A 21,315-nucleotide genomic window follows, 5' to 3' on the forward strand; every position below is an offset into this window, starting at 1 on the left:
CAAGAGACAACCGAACCTTACAATTTCACTCACTGTCATACAATCCTCTGGCATGTGACAAAAACAGCCATCTCACCCTACAACATCCCACACAAGCTGGAGAGAATTGCTCTGTATTCTGTTTAATGAAGTGTTCAATAATCACGCTCCTGGATGTTTCCATGTGTCAAACTGCCACAAACACAAACACTTGGATTTTTTTTCAAATTCTTTCCCCACCTCCATCTCTAGTCCTCCACCCCTTCACCTTCCCCACCCCCACTGCTCTCCCACTGAGCTATATCCCCAGTCCTGCCCCATTTACTTTTTTGAGCTGGGGGTTTCACATTCACAGTAAAAATACCCATTTTTTTGTTAATTGAGGAATCTCATTTGCAATTGTATTGATGAAGTAGATTCAAATAAAACAAGTCTTAACTACTGGCAAAGAAAGTGAATTCTCTAACCTTTCCTTGGTTGTCATGTGATCAGTGCCCAGCACTCTACTAGATACTAAGGCTGTAATGATGTCTGAAATTTGTTCGTGTGTGTGTGTGTGTGTGTGTGGTGTCGTGTTGTGTTCCTGGGTATTGAAATCAGGGCTCCTCATGCTAGGCGAGTACTCTACCATCAAATTATTTTCACTTTTTATTACAAGACAGAGTCTTACTAAGTTGCCCCGGTTCAACTCTATAGCCAAGTGAGATCTTAAACTTGTGATTTTCTTGCCTCAGCCTCAAAGTATTACGAGCCTGGAATTGTGGGCCTGTACTACCAGGTCAGGTCTGTATGTTGAAAGGGGCTTATGGGAGAAATATTAGACACAAATAGCTGACCATCAGCATACTTGAGATCAGAACCAGCAGGTGACCAATTACCAGCTCTGTTATGTGTCTGAGGACCCAGGTTCTTTTGCCATTCTGCCTTACCCCAGAAGCTGCTTGCCACAGATCACCATAGTGACATCAACTGGCAAGGGTCACTTCTGCATATCATCTGATCAGGCTCCCTGCAGTCTATCCCTCATTGCCCCCAGACCCAGACTTCATGCAGGCTGAGCTCTTGCATAAATCTGGGACAAGGTGACCACAACTGCTCTCTTAATTCCATTCATTCTCCGGGGCGGCATCTGGGCCTGAGCTCTCCCTCCTGACAAACATTTGGCCCTGTAAAAAGGCAGGAGGGAGAGCTGAAGGAGGCCCGTGTGTGTTGAGCCTTCACACATCCTTGCTCAGCTGCTCCAGGATGGTTTACACCAGAACAACTGCATTTTGAATCACCAGCACTTCAGGCAGGCAGTGGTGTGACAACCATCCATAAGGACTGCCAGAGGGAGAAAATTATGCTGAGTGACGCGTGAAAAAGTAAACAGACTGAGCCACAGTTGCTGAGCCAGCGTTTAGCGGCGGCCGTTCTAGTATGCGCTTTTTTGCTGTCTGTGCTTTCGTGCTTTCACAGCACAGCGAGTCAACTATTCCTTGGGTTCAAGTGTGCTGTGCCACCCACCCCTCTGCTATGCGACATGGGCAAATGAACTCCCCGAACTCCCTTTTCCAACACGCCAAGTGGGAGGCTGGCACTCTTGGTTGGACGGGCTGTGTCTGAGAAATAATTATGCAAGGAGACCAGTCCAAGCGCTTTAACGCGGTCAACCGGCCTCAAACGCCAGGTCCACCTCGCAAACTGGTTTGCAAAAGCTACTCTAGCGCGAAGATCCATCCCGCTTTGGCAGTGCCTCCTATTTTCACACCAACACAGTGCGTACTATCAACTCCCTGCGCTCGCCCATCTTCCCCCGTCCTTAACCCGGACGTCTCCCGAAGGCCAGTAATGGCTCCACCCTGGACCGCCCACCCCGCGGCCGAGCCCACCTCCGACTGGCGCGGCACGTTTGTTTTTGTTTTGCCGGCCGCGCGGGCCTGCCGAGGGGCGCGCCCTGTCCAGCGCTCGCCGAGAGGCCACGGCTCCGCGGAACGACCCGCCCCGCCTCGGCTGGCGCCGCCCACGGGGACGAGGCGGGCGGAGACAGGCCCGGGCAGGCGCGGCTTCTCGGCGGCTTCCCGCCCGCGCCCTCGCTCGCCACCGCCGCCGCCACCGCCGCCGCCGCCCCGGTTCCCCCTGACGCCCGCGGCCCGCGAACCTCGCGGACGTGACGCCGCGGGCGGAAGTGACGTTTTCCCGCGGTTGGCCCGGGCGGCTCGGTTGCCGGGCGCGTCCGGTTTTCCTCAGGGGGACGTTCCCATTATTTTGGTAACGGGAGTCGGCTGAGGACGGGGCGTGCCCGGCGTGCGCGCGCGCCCGCCTCCCCGCGCGCCTCGCTCGCTCCCTCGCTCGCCTGGCTCGTTCGCTCGCGCCGGCCCCGCGCAGCGCGTCATGCCGCCCAAAGCCCCGCGCAGAGCCGCGGCCGCCGAACCCCCGCCGCCGCCGCCGCCGCCGCGGGAGGACGACCCCGAGCAGGACAGCGGCCCCGAAGAGCTGCCCCTGGCCAGGTGAGGAGCGCGGCCGCCGCGGGAGGGACGGAGGGAGGGAGGGAAAGGGGCGCGGGCGCGGGGACGCCGGGCGCATCTCGGCGGGGCCGGGCTGACGCTAGGAGCGGCGCCAGCCCGGGGTCCCCGGGAACCATTCGGTTCCCCTTGCTCCCCCATCTCCGCGGGGTGGTGGCGGCGCCGTGACAGGGTCCCGGGCTCGCGGGCGATGGCGAGGGCATCCCGGAGGGGTCTGGGCTGCGGCTTGACAGGTGTCGGGCGGGTGGGGCTCCTGCTCCCGAGCGAAGTGACAGGTGCAGGCTCCGCTCCAGCGACGGCCAGGCGCGGAGCCGGCGGGTCCCGGAGAGCCCCCGTCCGACGCAAGAACTTTGAAATAAAAATGGGATAAAAAAGAAAAAGAAAAAGGACCGGTGTTTGCTCCCCCCCCCTTTTTTCCTTCCGTGGCGATCGGAGCACCCCGGACGGCCGGGGTCGACTGACTTTCTCTTTTGCAGTCCTGAGATGCAACAGTTGGGAGCCTTTTCCTCTGGGCGTGCGCTGCCTTGGCAGCTCGGTCCTGGGAGAGGCCAAGAAAAGCCTTGTAGGCGAAGCGCAGGGTCGTGGGCGTCAATTGCTCGCTGGGTCCTCAGCTCCCGGGCTTTGTGGGGGGTTGCCTTAGAACAATGCTTTGAGGCCTCGGGGATTTAAAGCCATCTGTGGCGGCTGGGGGAGCCGAACTCTTAGAAGAACTGGTATGTGGGCAAAAGTTTCCTGAGACATTGAAATGCTAGGGATTGCAGGTTTCTAAACTTTCCCCCCCTTTTCTTTTCAGGGTAGCACTCTTCTTGCGTGCTGATTGGCCGCGGCGTGCTTCGTTATTTTGCTTCGTTCTTGCCTTTTGCCTTTGAGCTTACAAGGATCTTGGTGTCGCTTCCCCCTAACCCTGTTCTGTTTTTTTGTTTGTTTGTTTTTTTTTTTTTTTTTTTTTTTGGTACCGTGTTCTCTCAAAGAACCTTTCTCTCCATTTATTAAATGGAAGCTAAACTTAAAGCAAGTCCATGTGGATCCAATAGGAACGACAGAGAGATATTTATTGTATTTCAACATTTTATTTTTCTTGAGCGTGCTACTGTGTGATTAAGTAACAGAAATTGAAACAATATGAGTGTCGTTATTGTCAGCCCCGGTTTTATTTTGAGAGCCATTGCAGAATGGGAATCAGTTCTGTCCCTCGCCATTCTCTCTCTTCCATTTCTAGCCCATCATTAAGTCCTTGACTTTTTTCTTTTCTTTCTTTTGAAAGTGCTCTGGCTGTATAGCTCAGACTAGCCTTGAGCGCTCTATTCTCCTGCCTCTGCCTCCCGAGTGCTGGGAATGTAGGCATACAGCACCCTGTCAGGCTACCAAGTTCCTTTATCCTCAGGAACATCGCAATTCTTTGTGTGCCCCATACTCTTAATAGACTGAACTAACTTTGGAAATGTCTTGTCTAAGTCTATTAAAAATTTGCCTTAGATGGGTTGTCTTATGGATCAAATAAGAATCATATTCACTCGAAAATAAGTACAGAATGAAAACTGTTTGGAGAGTGTTCCAGGGGAAGATTTTGCTTTCGTTTCTAATTAAACTCTGATATACCCAGTGTGTGAAAGTTTCTTTTTAGAAAGAACAGTAACATCTATTCTAAAAGATTCCATGCCATTTACACAGATTAGGAAATATTCTTGATTATTCTAGAATAAACATACACATTGCCTGGGGAAGGAAGAACCCGGTTTCTTTCCCTTTTGTATAGGAGTGACTTTGGGGACTCTCACAAACGCTCCTGTGAAAATTGTACAAGGCAGTCTCTTCTTGGTTACTTGTTGCCACAGAGGTTCTCATAAGTAAGCACTGACAGTTGATCTCCGAATTACCTACAGTTACATGTGCTTCACCATAGGGAATTGCTGCCTCATCTGAGCTGTGCCATTAAATGAATTCTGCGCGATCATTGCAGAGTGCACTTAAGTAAATACCGATGGCACATAGATCAGTCATTGTGCCGTCCTGCTGCAATCAGCAGAGGTGGTAAACCCTGCTGGTGTAAGAGGCTCCTACCAGTGTAACAAAGCACACTGTTAATACAGTAAACTTTATTTTCTAATAATAGAAACGCTGTAAAATAGTGATAAAGCTATAGTACAGTAAGCATACAAGCCAATAACATAAGCATTTGTGTTCAGATAGTGTCCTGTATGATAATGTATATGCAATCATTTTCTACAAGTGGCAATGTAGTAGGCTTGTTTACAGCAGCATCCCCCTAAGTTTTAGCACAAGCAACAAATGCATTGTGCTGCAATATTGTGCAGGTTAAGACGTCTTCTAAGTGATGTTTTGGTTCCATTATAATCTTACAGGACTGTCTTTGTATACTGCCCTATTGACTGAAGTGTCATGTAGCACATGACTTCTTTTTTAAAATTAATTTATTAATTAATTTATTTATTAAAGATTTCTGCCTCCTCCCCGCCACCGCCTCCCATTTCCCTCCCCCTCCCCCAATCAAGTCCCCCTCCCTCATCAGCCCTAAGAGCAATCAGGGTTCCCTGCCCTGTGGGAAGTCCAAGGACCTCCCACCTCCATCCAGGTCTATTAAGGTGAGCATCCAAACTGCCTAGGCTCCCACAAAGCCAGTACGTGCAGTAGGATCAAAACTCATTGCCATTGTTCTTGAGTTCTCAGCAGCCCTCATTGTCCGCTATGTTCTGCGAGTCCGGTTTTAGCACATGACTTTTTAGCAAGGATAAGAGGACTGCCTCAGTCTGAAGCTTACAAGAATTGCTCAACCCAGTCCATCTGAACTTCCAATGACAGATAGTCTACTTTTCAGTTGACGTGTTGTTTCTTTGTTGTCTCTGGCCTAAGTACTAGAGATGGAAGCTGAGACAGGGGACTGCTAGCCACTTTCATGATTGAAATATGCAGAAGTTAATTATGCTTTGAAGAAGGAGTTGCCCAGCTGGAAAAGTGGTTAATGGCACAGATGATGGAGTTAGCCTATAGGGTTCATTATTCTGGTTCCTTCTCACTTACTGTGCTTCTAGTGATTGCTTTAATTTCTCTGGTGTGGTGAACATGTAAAACATGAATGAGAATACTCACCAAGTATGGCTGATGTGGAAATTCAGTAAAACCATGCATGTGATTTTTTATAAGATCATAGGAAATTCCCTATGAGTTAAGAGTTAAGTTGCTCTTCATATGTTGTTATTATATTTCAAATACATACCAAAAGGAATTAGCCGTTTGTTAAAAGCTTATGGTTAAGAAAGGTCAAAGGGGGAGGGGAGAGGGGAGAGATAGTTCAGAGGTTGAGAGCACTGCTGCTCTTCCAGAGGACCTGGGTTCCATTTCTAGAACCCACATGGTGGCTGACACTTCTGGTGAACTCCATTCTGGTGAACTCGACCTTCCTCTGGCCCCTGAAAGCACCAGGCATGCACACGGTGCACATACATACATACAGGCAGAACACTCATACATATGAAAGAAATAATTAGAAAAAAAGAAAGGTCAAAGAGATAGGGATGAACCATGTGATGCAATAATCTCTGTCAAGTTCATCGTCGTCTAAGAAATGCACTAAGGCTGAGAGAACCCGTGACACAATAAGGCTACAGTTTGCTACCCTTGCTGGAACTGAATTGACTGCAGCGTGGTTTTTCTTCTTGCTGTGGCAGTTGCCCCATCTTCCCAGAGTGATTCAGCTATTGCAGCTATTACTGTCTTTCACAGAGCTATTTGCCGCTCTGGAGTATATTTGGTTCACCATACTAGCAGCCGTTTTTCACTTTGTGGTATTCTTATTTTGGAAAGACCATGAAAAAGATAAGCATATGTTTAAATGGTATGCAATGTTACTCAAAGATAAAATAAGACCTTAAAACACTTAGAGATGATCTCTTTCAAAACAGTGCTGATATATGCAAACTATAGAAACAAGTATTTGCTTAATTGGTTTGATTTATAAGTGTATGTATTCTGTAATTGTTTTCAATTGGTAGGCTTGAGTTTGAAGAAATTGAAGAACCCGAATTTACTGCATTATGTCAGAAGTTAAAGATACCTGATAATGTCAGAGAAAGAGCTTGGTTAACTTGGGAGAAAGTTTCATCTGTGGATGGAATTCTGGTAAGGATGTTTTTAAAGTTCTATTTATTTATTTATTTTGAAGATCTAGAAAGTAGAAAAATATAAAGTAAAACTTAGTGATAATTTATCACCCAGGAGTAGCCTCTGATGGCACTAAAATGCTTTTTATTTTCATGTTTTCTTAGGCTGTTTTGTTGTGGGGTACTCTGTGTCATACTCTGACACTTCCAAGACTGCCAGTAAAGTTTATTTTGAATCAGAGGGTGGATCTAGCTTCTAGCTGACCAAAATTAGCCGTAGAAGTTTTGGAGTACCGAGACACAGAGAGACAAGAGGAGGTAGTAGGTTGGGGCTTAGAAAGATTCTTGGCCCTTCTGGATTGAGGAAGGAGAGGAAATAGGAGGTGCAAGAAGAGAGGTAATGCCACATGTCAGAACGTAGATAATATAAATGGGTAAATTTAAGTTGTAAGAGCAAATTGAGACAAGCCTAAGCTAAAAAACTTATAATTAATTAAAAGCCTTCATGTTTTTATTTGTGGACTGGTGGTTCCGATGAAAGAATATTGCTACAATTTCTAATTTTTATTTTAAATTAAAGGTTTATGATGATGATGACTATGGTGTGTCTGTGTGCATGTTCCTCCTTCTAATTTTATGTGAGTTCTTGGGGTTGAACTCAGGTTGCCAGGCTTCTAAGATAAGTGCTCTCAATCATTGAGCTGTCTCACTAGCTCTGTTTTTATTTTCATTTTAGTTCGGCATACAAAGTAGTGGGTTTCATTATGGTGTTTTCATACTTACACATCCTTACTGTTTTCTTTATTCATCTCCCCCCCACTCTTCTTTTCCTTCCTTCTGTCTTCCTCTTGCTGGTTCCCTTCCACTTCTAGATGGCTTCCCTTGCTTCCATGTCATGTGTGCCATTGCTCTTTTCCCTACATTTTATTTTAGGGTCTTTTCCTCCCTTCTCATCTTCCACATCCAACTTTCGTGACCGCGCGCACACACACACACACACACACACACACATACACACATACACATTTAAAGCTAGGATCTTTATAGGAGAGAACATAACTTGTCTTTGAGTCTGACTTATTTTGATTAATATGATTTATTTTCTACAAATCTATTAATATGATTTTTCTTCATTTGCATTTATTTTCTACAAATAATCATGCTTTCATTTTTCTTTGTAGATGGATAAAATTTTATTGTAATTATGCACTGAATTTTCTTTATCTGTGCTTGGATTGATGAGTAGTATCAGCAGGAAGTATGGTTGTGCAAGTGTCTCCTGTGTTTGGACTTTTAGTCTCTTGGACATATTCCCAGTAGTAGAGTTACAGTTTTAAGGATTCTTACACTGGCTTGCATAATAGTTACACTATTCTACCTTACCACTGGCAGTATCTAAGGTTCTTCTTTGCTAACATTTGTGTTTGTGATGTTAACCATGCTGACTTGGACAAGACGGAATGCTAAAGCAGTTTTAAATTTAATTTCCCTGATGGCTGAAGATGTTGAACGTGTTTTTAGTGCTCATATATATCTTCTGAGAACTGTGTGCTCAATTAGTTCATTGGCCTATTTATTGAGTGAATGCTGTTTTAATAATATTTAGTTTTTGAAGTTCTTTATCAGTTTTGCATATCAATTCCATCTAATGTATAGTTGGTAAATACATTTTCTCTCTCCCCCACCCCGGTCTGTATGTTTTGTCTTCACTGCTGACTGTTATTCTGTGTCATGAAATCCCACAGTCAACGCTTCCCATATTGGAATCATCTTAGAAAAAACTTCTTTGTGCCTGGGTCTTCAAGTGTTTGTATGTATTTCTCTAGTAGTTTCAAGATTTCATTTTGTATATTAAGTCTTTGATTCATTTTGTATCATTTTTCTCCGTCTTTTTTTGATAGGGTTTCACTGTGTAGCCCAGGCTGGCCTGAACTAACTATGTAGACCAGGCTGGCTGCCAACTTTGTTTCCCAAAGTGTTGTAATTAAAGGTGTGCCCCACCACACCCAGCCCTGTATTGGTTTTTCATTATAATTTAGTGTGTGTATGTGTGTTTATGCACGCACATGGCACAGTGCATGTGTGGTGGTCAGAGGACAACTTTCAGGAGGTAGTTCTTCCTACCTCATGTGTTCTGCTTTATGGGATTAATGGAGGTTATCAGGCTTAACACATGCCTTTACCCACTAAGCCATCTCACTGGCCCAGCATTGGGATTGAGTTACACATTCTTCTGCAGGTAGATGTCCAGTTACCTCAGCGTCTTTTCTTTTTTTCTTTTGTTTTTTTGAGACGGTTTTTTCTGTGTAACCTTGTCCTGGAACTCACTTTGTAGACCCGACTGGCTTCATATTCACAGAGGTCCGCCTGCCTCTGTCTCCTGAGTGCTGGGATTAATGGCATGCATTAGCACTGCTGGGCACCCAGCATCATTTGAAGAGAATTTTTTCAATGTCAAAAAAAAAAAATAGATAACTATAACTGTGTAGGTTTAATTCTGAATTCTCTGTTCTATTCTGTTGGCCTATGTTTTTTTTTTTTTTAATACCAGTATCATACAGTTTTTGTTCCTGTGGCTTTACAGCATCGCTTGAGATCAACTATCCTGATAACTTGCTTATAGTTATTTGTGATCTTTTGTCCGTCCATAGTCTAGTTCCATTTTATTTCATGTCTTTTTTAAAATTTAGCATAATTTCTTTATTGAATCCTTTGGAATTTCATGTCATGCACCCTGATTTCTCTCACCTTCCAGTCCCTCATCCTCCCTTGCAATGCCCTCCCACAAAAGAAAATTTTAAAAATAAAAATCAAAACAAAACAAGCAAACAACCAAAACTAAAAACCAAACAACCCCTCATCCCGAAAACCAAACTAAAACCAACAAAACAGCAACAACAAAAAAATCTCTTCGCTCTTCCATCTTTTCTGCCTCTCCAACACATCTTCATTTGTCCTGGTGGCAATGGTAGTTGGGATGTGTCACACAGTATATACCCTTTGTCCAATCAACTTCACTTGCAGATATGTCCATTGCAATGAGTTGTTGGTCTGTTTCAAGGCATCTGGTTTCCGATATACCATCATTACTGGACTCTCACTGAAACTCCTCTCAGACATTCTGCAGTCACCCTGTGGGTATCATTTCATAGGAATACCCTTCACGAGCTCCAGGCTATGGGACTGGGTACCCACCCTCAGGCAAGGAGTGGTACCGTCAGGATCACTCCTCCTTCACCTGTGATGAGGGGTGGGGCCATCTCGTGGTGGGGGCACAGCAGACAGCTCTCACAAGAGGGTTGGACCAGCTCTCTTCCTACAGAGTCCAGCAAAGGGCAAAGCCAACTGTCCTAGAGCCTGTGAAGGGCGGGGCCAGATCAGCATGACCCTCTTGATCTCATCATGCATGGTTCCTATGAGGTGACACGGTCCACAGACATCAACACAGACCCGCAGCTGCAGGAGGACCATTGGCCCAGATATGGCCCTCAGCAGCAGCTTGGGCCCCATGACATCTTGGCTCTGGGTGGATATACAGGCAACTCAGATCAGGATGGTTCTGGTGGTGGCATGGCTCCCAGACACCAACATGGCCACAGGTTGTGCCCAAATCATGAACTTCTGTGTAACCTTTGGTGGCAACTTGGGCTTCGGACTTTAACACAGACCCCGGCTATGTTAGGACCATGGACCCAGATATGGTCCTCTGCAGCAGCTGGGTCTGAATGTCAGTATTGCCCCAGGTGGCCTCTGATTAGTGCTTTCAGTAAACATGGATGTGCAAATGTTGTAGTATGTTGACTTTGTGTCCTTTGGGTGTAGAACCAGGAGTGGTATAGCTGGGCGTATCCTATGGTAAGCCTTGTTGGGCCAGTTCACATTTTCACCTGCAGTACATTAAAGTTCCCTAGCAACAATAGACTAGTGGAAACCATTTTGGGCTGTAGAGTTAAATATGTACAAATAAATATGACTGCTTTCTTGCCTTAGCCCTTTCTCTTCCTGACTTTATTCCTACTTTTCTTTAGAACTAGCATAATTTAAAATCTTACTAGTGGAGGTCGTGATAGGAACTAGAACATATGAATTCATTCCTGATTGTGTTGGGGAGGAAGACAATAGAGGACTTTCTATTACTTTTAGGAGTTGATACATTTCTAGAAGGTATAGAAGACTATTCTTTTGTCCTGCTGTGATTCAACAGACCTTTTCTTCACAATATTTTGTTTAATGTTTGAGGGTTGGCCTGAAAATAATGACATGTGTTCTGCGAAGCAAATGCAAAGACAGAATGAACCTGTTTGTGAAGCAGCTGTTGTGGTCCCAGTTGTCTGTTCATGAAACAAGAGGAGTGCAGTAACTTAGGGGGACCCTTTCTGGCATCTGGGAGTAGAAGGTGTTTATTGAGAGATTTCTAGTCAGAACGAGCTGTTTGAAGTCTGAAATATACAATGTAGTAACGCCACACTCTTGAACAAATTTCCTAAAATCTTCCATTCTTGGTTTTCTTAGATATAAAATGGGTTATCAGTAATTTCTAGATCTTGGAATCCTTGTGAGTATTAAATAAATAAATTGACACCTATTAAGTACATACAAGCTAATTTACTGAGTCCAATCTTAGCATCGGGCTTCAAATGTTCAATGTTTTTGTTGTTCTTTTTTTTCTTTTTTAAACAGCCTTGTAGTTTTGTGAAATGCTATTTTGTGGGCATGACAGCCAGTGCAATCACGATCTCCCAGCAGCTGTCAGCATGGGCCTACACAGGATTGGGCTTGTCAACAGTCAATCATAGGTGGGTGAGAGGCCCATTTGGCCCTATCCCTCTCTGCTGAAATATGAGCTATTGATGGATTCTGGGGGGAGGGGCAGACATTGTCTTTAGTTGTGTACCCCTGATGAGCTCACCATGCTCCAGTGAATAAGTAGCAAACTCATGTTGTACGGATAGCCCTTGTTGAGCTCAGTGGGTCACAAACAGAAAGGCATGAGTGTGAGAAAGGGACTCCCCAGGAGGAGAGATGGAAACGAGAATGTGAAGGTGCGAGGAGTCAGAATACACTACATATATGTACAAAATTGTTACAATTTAATAAAACATTCCATTTTATTTTGTTTTTGATTAGTACTTCAGAGATAAAGCATCTTGGTGACTTAGTGGGTAAATTGTTTGCTATGCAAGTGTGAGAATCTGAGTGAGTCTCCTTTGCACCTGCCTAAACTCCTGGCACAGCTGGGGTACTTGTCTGTAATCCCAAAGCTGGTAGATCTCTGTCAGAGCCCTTAGGTGGCCAAGTACATTTTCAGTAAGCAGAAATATTTTAAAAAGATTTTCTAGTCTCAGCTGTAGGTCTTTAGATTTCAGCAGCAGGCTTCAAATGTTCAATAAGCCATGTTGTAAGCACATGTGCTGTCGTCCAGGTTTTGTTCCGTTTGTTGGATGGTTAGTCCAACAATGACTGTCTCTTAAAGGAAAGGCGAAGAATCTGGTAGTTGTTTAGTCCATGAGGCTGGGTTGGATGTTTCAGCTGGTCTTCAATCTAATTTGGGATCTGGAAGTAGGTCCTGATATCATTAAAGTAATGCCTCAGCAACAGAATAGATGAACTTGCCAGGGACAAAGAGGGCAATCAGGCAAAATAAATAAATAAAGAAAGAAAATAAAAAAATAAAACCACCTCCCTTCTTCTGTGTCATTTTATGTGGGCTGCCACCAAAAAGTGTGGCCCAGGTTTAGGGTGGGTCTTCTTACCTCAATGATCCAATCCAGAAAATCCCTGGGAAGTCTGCCCAGATGTTAGTGGGTTTTTGTGTTTGTTTTGTTTTGTTTTGAAGACAGGATTTCTCTGTGTAGCCTTGGCTGTCCTGGAACTTGCTCTGTAGACCAGGCTGGTCTTGAACTCAGAGATCTACCTGCCTCTGCCTCCCAAGTGCTGAGACTAAAGGCCTGCACTACCATACCAAACCAACCAAGCAAAAATAGTATGAATCAGGCACATTCTGTTGGAGCCATGGTGCCAGTAGACTTGTATTATGGGGTTGCCACAGTTGTAAAATTCTCTGTAAGTATGCCTGTAGAAATTTTTTGGCTCATGGTTGGAGAGAGAGGAAGCCTAAAATGTTCTGTGTCTTAGCATGATTAAAAAGCAGGTGAAACAAGAGCAGGCAGAAGAGAAACCCTGAGGGTTTCCCTCACTTTTAAGAACCCACTCTTTTGCTCACTCATGCAGACCCATTGAGATAAGAACAGATTCCCACAGTAATGTCATGTATCTTTTGAATGCCTTAGCCACCTCCTAGCATCCCTACCTCCCAATACTGCCATGATGGCCATCAGATTTCAGGAAGTGTTTCAGACAAGATAGACACTATTCAAACTACAGAAACTCTCCTGTGCTCCCAACTCTAACTAGTTCTTGAAGACATTGCTTTCTTGTTTCTTACTGCTTGTTCTGTAGCCTGTAGTCATTCCTTAGCAAGCTAATTTTGAGCATTTGTATGATTCACATTTTAAGGTTCCTGTCTCTTAGGGGTCAGTGTCCTTCTTTGCCTAAGCTTTAGTGTCTTGAATTATTTTTTTCCCAACATTTTAGTTTCATGCCAAACAGTAGTTCTGATCACTATATTTTTGTGCCTTATTCTTCTTAAAATTCTCATCAGAGTATTATATTTATTAGTTGATGAATTTGTATTGGCCCATTACTTCTAAGTTCATGGTTTACACCAGGGTTTATTCTTGATGTGAAATGGTCTATTGACTTTGACAGATGTCTAATGGTATGTGACTGCCATTGTAGTGTTTATAGAATACTTTCATTGCTGTACAAATATTCTTTCCCGTTCATCCTGCTTTCCTTTCAATCTCTAGTAACCACTGCTTTCTCTTTTTTAAAAGATTTATTTATTTATTATATACGCAGTGTTCAGCCTCCATGTATGCCTGCAGGCCAGAAGAGGGCACCAGATCTTATTACAGATGGTTGTGAGGCACCATGTGGTTGCTGGGATTTGAACTCAGGACCTCTGGAAGAGCAGTCAGTGCTCTTAACCTCTGAGCCATCTCTCCAGCCCACCACTGCTCTTTTTTATTTTTATCTTATTTTCCATTTTCTAGAAATGTTTCTAGCTAAATAGTACACAGCCTTCCAGATGGGCTTCTCTCACATAATATACATTTAAGCTTCTTCCACATCTTCTCATGATTTAGTGGCTCATTTCTTTTTAGTGTTGAATAATATTGTCATCTGTTTGTGCCACAATTTATTTATTCATTTTACTTCTGTAGGGTGTTTTGTTTTCTCCCATGTGTTAGCAATTATTAATAAAGCTGCTGTAAATATACATATACAGATTGTTGTGTTTATGTGTTTATGTATGCATGTGTATGCATAGATATGTATACCCATACATGTTCATATAGAAGCCAAAGGTCAACCTTGGGCATTGTTCCTTAGGCTCTGTTCACCTTCTTATTTGAGACAGGTCTCTCACTGGCCTGGAATTAGGCTAAGACTGGCTGGCCAGTAAGCTCAGGAATCAATGTTTACATTTTCCCAGAACTGGGATTTCAAGTATGCCTAGTTTTTTAGTGTGGGTTCTGGGGATCAAACTTCAGTTCTCATGCTTGCATGGCAAGTTACTTCATTCACTGAGCCATCTCCCTAGCTCACAGGTATTTTGTCTCAAGACAGAATCTTGATAAATTGCCTAGGCTGGTTTCACATTCACTGTGCAGCCCAAGCTGGCCTTAACTTCTAATTCTTCTGCCTTAGTCTTCTGACTGTTGGGGTTATAAGTGTGTGTTACCGTGCCAAGGTTGTGGTAGGTGTGTGTGTGTTTGCATGCGTGCAAGCGAGCAGAGTGGTTCTTGCACGTAAATTATTTCCTTGGAATAAAGACTGCTGGCTAGTTTTTATGTCATCATGATCCAAGCTAGAGTTATTTTGGAATACAGAATCTCGATTCAGAAAACATTCCCACCAGATTGGTCTGTGGGCAAGTCTGTGGTGCATTTTCTTGTTTGATAATTGATATGGGAGGGCCCAGCTCACTGTGGACACTGCCACCACTTGGCTGCTGCTCCTGGGTGCTGTAATAGAGCAGGCTGATGAGGAGCGAGACAGTAAGCAGCGCTCCTCCATGGCCTCTGCAAGCTGTCACCTCATGTTCTTGCCCTGTTTGAGTTCTTGCACTGTCTGAGCTCCTGTCCTGACTTCCCTCTGCAATGGGGTGTGACTTGAGAGCTGTAAGCTGAAATAAACTGTTAAGGTCATGGTGTTATCACAGCCCTAGAATCCTCAACTAAGATAAACCAAGGAGTAGAGTTGCTGGACATGTGGTAAGGGTATGTTTAGCTTGTAAGAAACTGCTGAACAGATTCCAAATGTTAATCATCTTATATTCCCAAGTCAGTTAGTGAATTACCAGATGTCCTCACCAGCATTTTGTGTTGTTAGTGTTTTGGATTTTCTTTTACCATTCTAATAAATGTGAAATGGTATCATATTTGAAAATTCTAATAACATATAGTGTTACTGTATGGCTTCTTATACCTGTTCAGAGTTTTCCCTATTTTAATAGTTTTTTTTTCTTATGTTGAAATTTGCATTTTTGGATAACTTTTTTTGATTAACAGTATTTGCATTTTTTAGATAACAGTTCTTTATTAGGTATGTCTTTTACATATATTTACCCCCAGCTTGTGGCTTATGTTCTTATCTCTTGATAGTGACTCTGCAGAATAGAAGTTTATAATTTCAGTGCAGTTCAGCACATCAGTTTTTTCTTTCATGGAGCATGCCTTTAGTTTTATATCTAAAATGTCTTATCTCAATCTGAACCTATATTTTTTTGCTGTGTTATAAATGCTCCCCCCACCCCATGGGGGATTTTTTTTTTTTTTGGTGTATGTGTGTGTGTGTGTTATTGGAGATTGAACCTAAGGTTCATGCATGATGGGCGTACACTCTACCACTGTGCTACATTTCTAGCTCAGTTGCATTATATTTTACTTCTCAGTTTCTGACCTGTTTTAAATGAATTTTGTATGGTATCGAAAGGTTGATTTTTTTCTCTTTGTATGTAGATGTATAGCTGCTAGCTCTATTTGCTTGGAAGGTATCTTTTTCTACTGTATTGTGTTTTGCTCCTTTTTCAAAGATTATTTTACTAGACGACAGTTATGTATTTCTTTTTCTGGTCCCACTATTCTCTGCTGTCCCTTTCTGTTGTAGTCAGTGTTCTGTTGCTGCAAAGAGACACAAAGATCATGGTAACTCTTACCAAAAAAAGACATTTAATTAGGGCTCAGTTACAGTTTCAGAAGTTTAGTTTATTTTCTTTGGTGGGTAGTATGGCAGCACACAGGAAGACATGGTGCAGGAGATGTGACTGGAGTCGTATATCTGGATTCACAGGCAACAGGAAGAGAAAGAGAGTGACACTGGCTTCTGAAACTTTAATGCCCACCCCTAGAGACACACTTCTTCTAACAAGGCCACACCTACTAATCCTTCTCAGTAGTGCCATTTCTTGATGACTAAGCATTCAGATATAGGAGGAACCTATGGGAGTCATTCTTACTCAAATCCCATTCCATTCTCTGACCCTCATAGGCTTACGACTATATCATAATACAAAATGCATTCAGTCTAACTTCAAAAATTCCCATAGTCTATAACAGTATCAGCACTGCTTAAAAGTCCAAAGTTTAGAGTCTCTTCTAAGACTCAAGGAAATCTTTGTAACCCCTATAAAGTCAAAATAAAAATTCATTTCACATACTTCCAATATACAATGGCACAGAATATATACATTACCATTTTAAAAGGGAAGAAAGGGAGAATAGTGAGGAAATACTGGACCAAAGCAAGAACCAAAACCAGCAGGGCAAAACTCCAAATCCTTCATCTCCATGTCTGATATCAAAGTGCTCTTCAGATCTCCAAATATATTCAGCTTTGTTGACTACAACATACTTCTCTCTCTTGAACTTGTTCCACATCCTGCCAAGCTGGCAGGTATCCCACGGCTTTGACATCTCCTCTATCTTGAGGTTTCTACGTTAATCCAGGCTTCATCTTCACAGCTTCAATCAGTGGCCTCTCTGGGTCACCATGCAGGTAAATCCCTGACACACAGCTGAATTCAGTGGCTTTCCCTAGCCTCTGAGAGGGATTCTACAACCCCCTTTTTTGTATTCATGACTCTAAAGTCATAACCACGTGGCTATAGCTGCCAACTTCTGTTGCTTCTGGGGCTGGAACTTGGCTCCCTCGTTCAGTCTCACTTGACTCAGCTTTCAGCTGTTGATGGTTTCCTTCACTGCTTAAACTGTTATCTAATTTCTTTTCACAAGTTAAAAGCCTAGTTGGGGGAGGTCTTACCGTGAGGTCAACATTTCCTTTATTCCATTTAGCATTGGACTTTTCTTTAAACATTTTATCTCCTTCAGCCCTGCCACTTGACTCCAACATTATGTTTCCTGATGCTCCTTTTCACCTCAAGCATTTTCTATTTTTCCATGCTCAGCTTGATCTTTTTCATTATAAATCTGCATAAAAGTAATAACCACTAATAACCAAGCAACAGAGGCAAAACTAGGCTGTCTTGAAATTTCTGCCAACACCATTAACCTAAAACTCTTCGGTTTAGCCTCAGGCAGATTTTTTTATAAGATCAAAGAACAGCCACATTCATCTTCAAAATTATACAAGGCTGGTCTCTATGCTACTCAGTAATATTATTCCTCTTTGCAACCTCTTGAACTGTGGCCCCACAGTCCTCAGCACCACTGTCTTCCATGCTCCTACTAGGATAGCTCATTAAGTCCTGCTTAAAATATCCAACTATTTTTCTAGTTCAAAACCCTAAAATCTTCCATATTTCTCTAACAAATATCATGGTCAGGACTGTTACAGCAATACCTGACTCCTGATACCAATTTCTTTCTTATTCACTCTTCTGTTGCTGTGAAGAAACTCCATGACCACTGCATCTTGTACAAAGGAACTTTTTTTCTCTTTATTTTATTTTATTTTTTTGAGACAGGGTTTTTCTGTAGCTTTGGAGCCTAATCTGAAACTAGCTCTTGTAGACCAGGCTGACCTCAAACTCAGAGATTCGCCTGTCTCTGCCTCCTGGGTGCTGGGATTAAGGAAGTGTGCCACCACCACCCGGCCACAAAGGAAATATTTAATTGGAACTTACTTACAATTTCAGAGGTTTAGTTTGTTACCATCATGGCAGGGAGCGTGGCAGCATACAGGCAAACGGTGGTAGAGAACTAGGAGAGTTCTACATTTGTATCTGTAGGCAGCAGGAAGAGAAGGAAACTGAGTGTGACTTGGGCTTTTGAAACTTCAAAGCCCACTCCAGTGACACACTTCTTCCTCCAACAAGACCACACCTCATAATCCTCAGTAGTGCTACTCTCTGATGACTAAGCATTCAAATACAGGCGGCTATGGGGGCCATTCTTATTCAAACTGCCACTCTTTCCATTTTTCAGTGCCTACATCTTTACTGTTGAGCTTTATTATAAATCTTAGGTGATGTCTCTCTCAATTTTATTGTTCTTCAATATTTTATGGGCTAGTTTGGATCTTATGTGATAGTCATCTTTCTGTCTCTGAGATAAAACATATGAGAAAATCATCTCAAAGGTGGAAATGTTTGTTTTGGTTTATGATTTCAGAGACTTCAGTTTGTGATAGCTTGACCCCATCACTTCTGGCTGAGCCAAGACCAAACGTGGTTCAGAGTAGAGCACAGTACACCTCTTAAGCTGACTATGGAATGGGGAAATTGAAAAAGAGTCAGGGGCAAGAAATATACCCTTCAGTGGCTCTCCTCCAGTGATGTTCTTCCTCAGCTAGATGCACCTCTGACAGTTTCCACCACTTCCTGCTGGACCATTGAATTGAGCCCATTGACAGATTGTCATTCTTGGTCCAGTGACTTTCTAAAAGTCCTGTCTCTGAACATCGCTGCCTTAAGGACTAAGTCTTTAGCACATGAACCTTTTAGGGGCATTTCAATACAAACTGTAATACCACTTTAATTTTAGAATCATTTTCCTGAATCTATAGATCAAACTGAGAATACTGAAAAATCTTGACAATGTAACTTACATTATTTTTATTATTTAGTTCTCATATTTTATTAGAGTCTTATTGCTTTCCTCATGTTGATTTTGTATGTACTTTATTAGCTGCTTTATGTGTAACTTTAAATTTTGAATGTTCATGTATAAAGTGTGTGTGTGTGTGTGTGTGTGTGTGTGGTGTGTGTAGAGACAAGGTCTCACTATGTGTCCCTGGCTGGTATGGTACTCTTACGTAGACCAGACTTGGTGTGAACTCACAGAAATTAAGGATTAAAGACATGTGCTACCACACCGTGCTTAACTGTATTTTTTTATTATTATTTTGGAGTCCATTCGTTGCTCCTTGTTGAGATATAGCAAAGCAGTTGAGTTTTATGTGCTAACCTTTTCCCCTGTATCCTTGTTATAACTTTAGTAGATCTCATAGTCTATTGATTTTGGGGATTTCTGTATAAATGATCAAATAATTTTAGACAAAGGCATTTTTATTTCTATTGTGTTTCTACTCTCTCATCAAAAAATATACTAGCTATAGGCTTTTTGTGAATATTCTTTTTTTTCTTTTATTGAAAATAGATTTTTTTCCCTCACATAATATATCTTGATCAGGGTTTTCTCTCCTTCTCCTCCTCCCAGAGCCTATCCTCCCATCCAGACCCACCTCCACCCCCTTTCTGTCTCTCATTAGAAAACAAACAGGCTTCTAAGGGATAATAAACAAAAACAGATACATCAGAATTGGACAAAACAAACAGAAGGAAAAAGCCCAAGAGAAGGTACAAGAAACAAAGACCTATCACTGAGGAATCCCATAAAACACTAAACTGGAAGCCATAATATATACATAAAGGACCTATAGGGTAAAAAGAGAGAAAAAAATAAAATGAAATTATAAAATAAGATTAAAGAAAGAGAGAAAAAAAAAAGAGGGCCTGGCATGGCATTATGAGATAAGGAACCTCCAAGGGTGACATTGAGTTCAAGTCTGTGGGCCGTCTACTGCTGGACATGCAGCCTACCTTAAAGATTAGTTAGTTTCCTCAGTAAGACTCTTGGAGGAAATAAAATTTTCATTTTTAGGTGTTTATTGATTGGAGATTGAGCTGGGTTAGGAATGAGGGCATGTGTCCACTTCTTTCAGCTCTAGGTCCCCATCTTTGGAGAGGGAATAACCCAAGAAAAGGCTCAAGAATCAGAGATCCACTTGTTCGTTCACTCAGAAATTCCATAAAAATACTAATCTGGATGCTATAAGATATACACAGAGGACCTGGGACAGACCAGTGCAGACCCTGTGCATGCTGCCTTGGTTTCTGTGATTGATAGGGACCTAGATCATGTTGATTTGGAGGGCCCTGTTTTCTTGGTCCTCCATCCCATTTGGTTCTTACACTGTTTTTGCCTCCTCTTCTGTGGGGTTCCCTGAGACCTAAGGGGAGGAATTTGATGGGAATATCAAATTTCGAGCAGAGTGTTCCAAGGTCACTCATTCTCTGCATAATGTCTGGCTGTGTGTGGGTCATCTGCTACATGAGGAAGCCTTTTTAATGATGGTTAAACAAGACTCCTATCTATGACTACAGTAGAACGCCATTAGTAATCGTTTTATTGCTATGCTCTTTTAGTAGAGCAGTAGTATTTGATTTTTTCCTCTAGGTCACTTGTCTAGCTAGTCTCAGGTTCTTGGTCACCCGTGCAGTGTCAGATAATGGGTCCCATCTCCTGGAGTGGGCCTTCAGTCAGATCAGATATTGGTTGGTTATGCCCACAGACATTGTATCACCACTGCACTAGCATCTTGCAGGTAGGACACCATTGTAGATCAGAGGGTTTGTGGCTGGGTTGGTGTTTACATTCTCTTGGTGGTGTGCAGAGTACCTTACTTTACCAAAGATGCTAGAATATAGAGATGAAGACTCTATGTAGGCACCCACGTAACTTCATCATGTTCAGTGAGTTGTGTAGGTGTTGCTCTCAGCAATGGGCCTTGCCGTCTGTTTGTGGAGAGCAACCTAGAGTCTTGGCAACAGTCTGGGTTGTTTGGGGGTTCCCACGGGACTTCCTTTGGTCAACAATTCAATTAAATGTAACCTAATCTTGATGCTAGACGTTTCATTTGGTAACAAGGGATATAGAGTTGGGTCTCTGTCTCCCCCATTATTTGGCAATTTCATTTTGATTACCATTATATCTGTATATATTTTAGGAAGCGTCCATAATACCCCTCAAATGGCCCTTAATTTTAGCTGTCTGTAGGTACATGTTTTTCTGGAGTAGAGTTAACTGCCCCCTTAATCGTATTGTGTACTAAATGGTTGATTCACCTGGTGTTTACCCCAGCATGTCGTATCAAAACTGGAGCCTGGCAGGTTAGCTGTTACCATTCTTTGTGACTCTGCCACTCCTGCATGATCCATGCACATCCACGAATGTCCTTAAGACTGATGGCTGCCCCCTCAGGCTATACAAGTAGGATGAGGTTTCCTGACATATTCGTATCTTTTTTTGCTGTTGCTGTTCACATAGAAAACCCAGGTGAAGAGGAAATTCAAGCACAGGAGAAAGTAGCTCTTTTGTTTCAAGACTTTCTATAGCACACTTAATACT

The 21,315-nt window shown here is 42.9% G+C and overlaps 1 protein-coding gene across 1 annotated transcript in view; it reads left to right on the forward strand.

Annotated features, from left to right (window-relative positions):
* Positions 1 to 1,989: 1,989 nt before the first annotated feature.
* Rb1 (RB transcriptional corepressor 1) overlaps positions 1,990 to 21,315 on the forward strand; it is a 133,264-nt gene continuing 113,938 nt past the window's right edge. The window contains exons 1-2 of the mRNA XM_057785801.1: positions 1,990 to 2,468; positions 6,494 to 6,620. Coding sequence (XP_057641784.1) covers positions 2,353 to 2,468; positions 6,494 to 6,620 — 243 coding nt within the window. The 5' untranslated portion in view covers positions 1,990 to 2,352. The remainder of the gene's footprint in view (positions 2,469 to 6,493; positions 6,621 to 21,315) is intronic.

The sequence above is a fragment of the Chionomys nivalis genome, chromosome 12 (assembly GCF_950005125.1).
Source record: "Chionomys nivalis chromosome 12, mChiNiv1.1, whole genome shotgun sequence".
NCBI classification, from domain to species: domain Eukaryota; kingdom Metazoa; phylum Chordata; class Mammalia; order Rodentia; family Cricetidae; genus Chionomys; species Chionomys nivalis.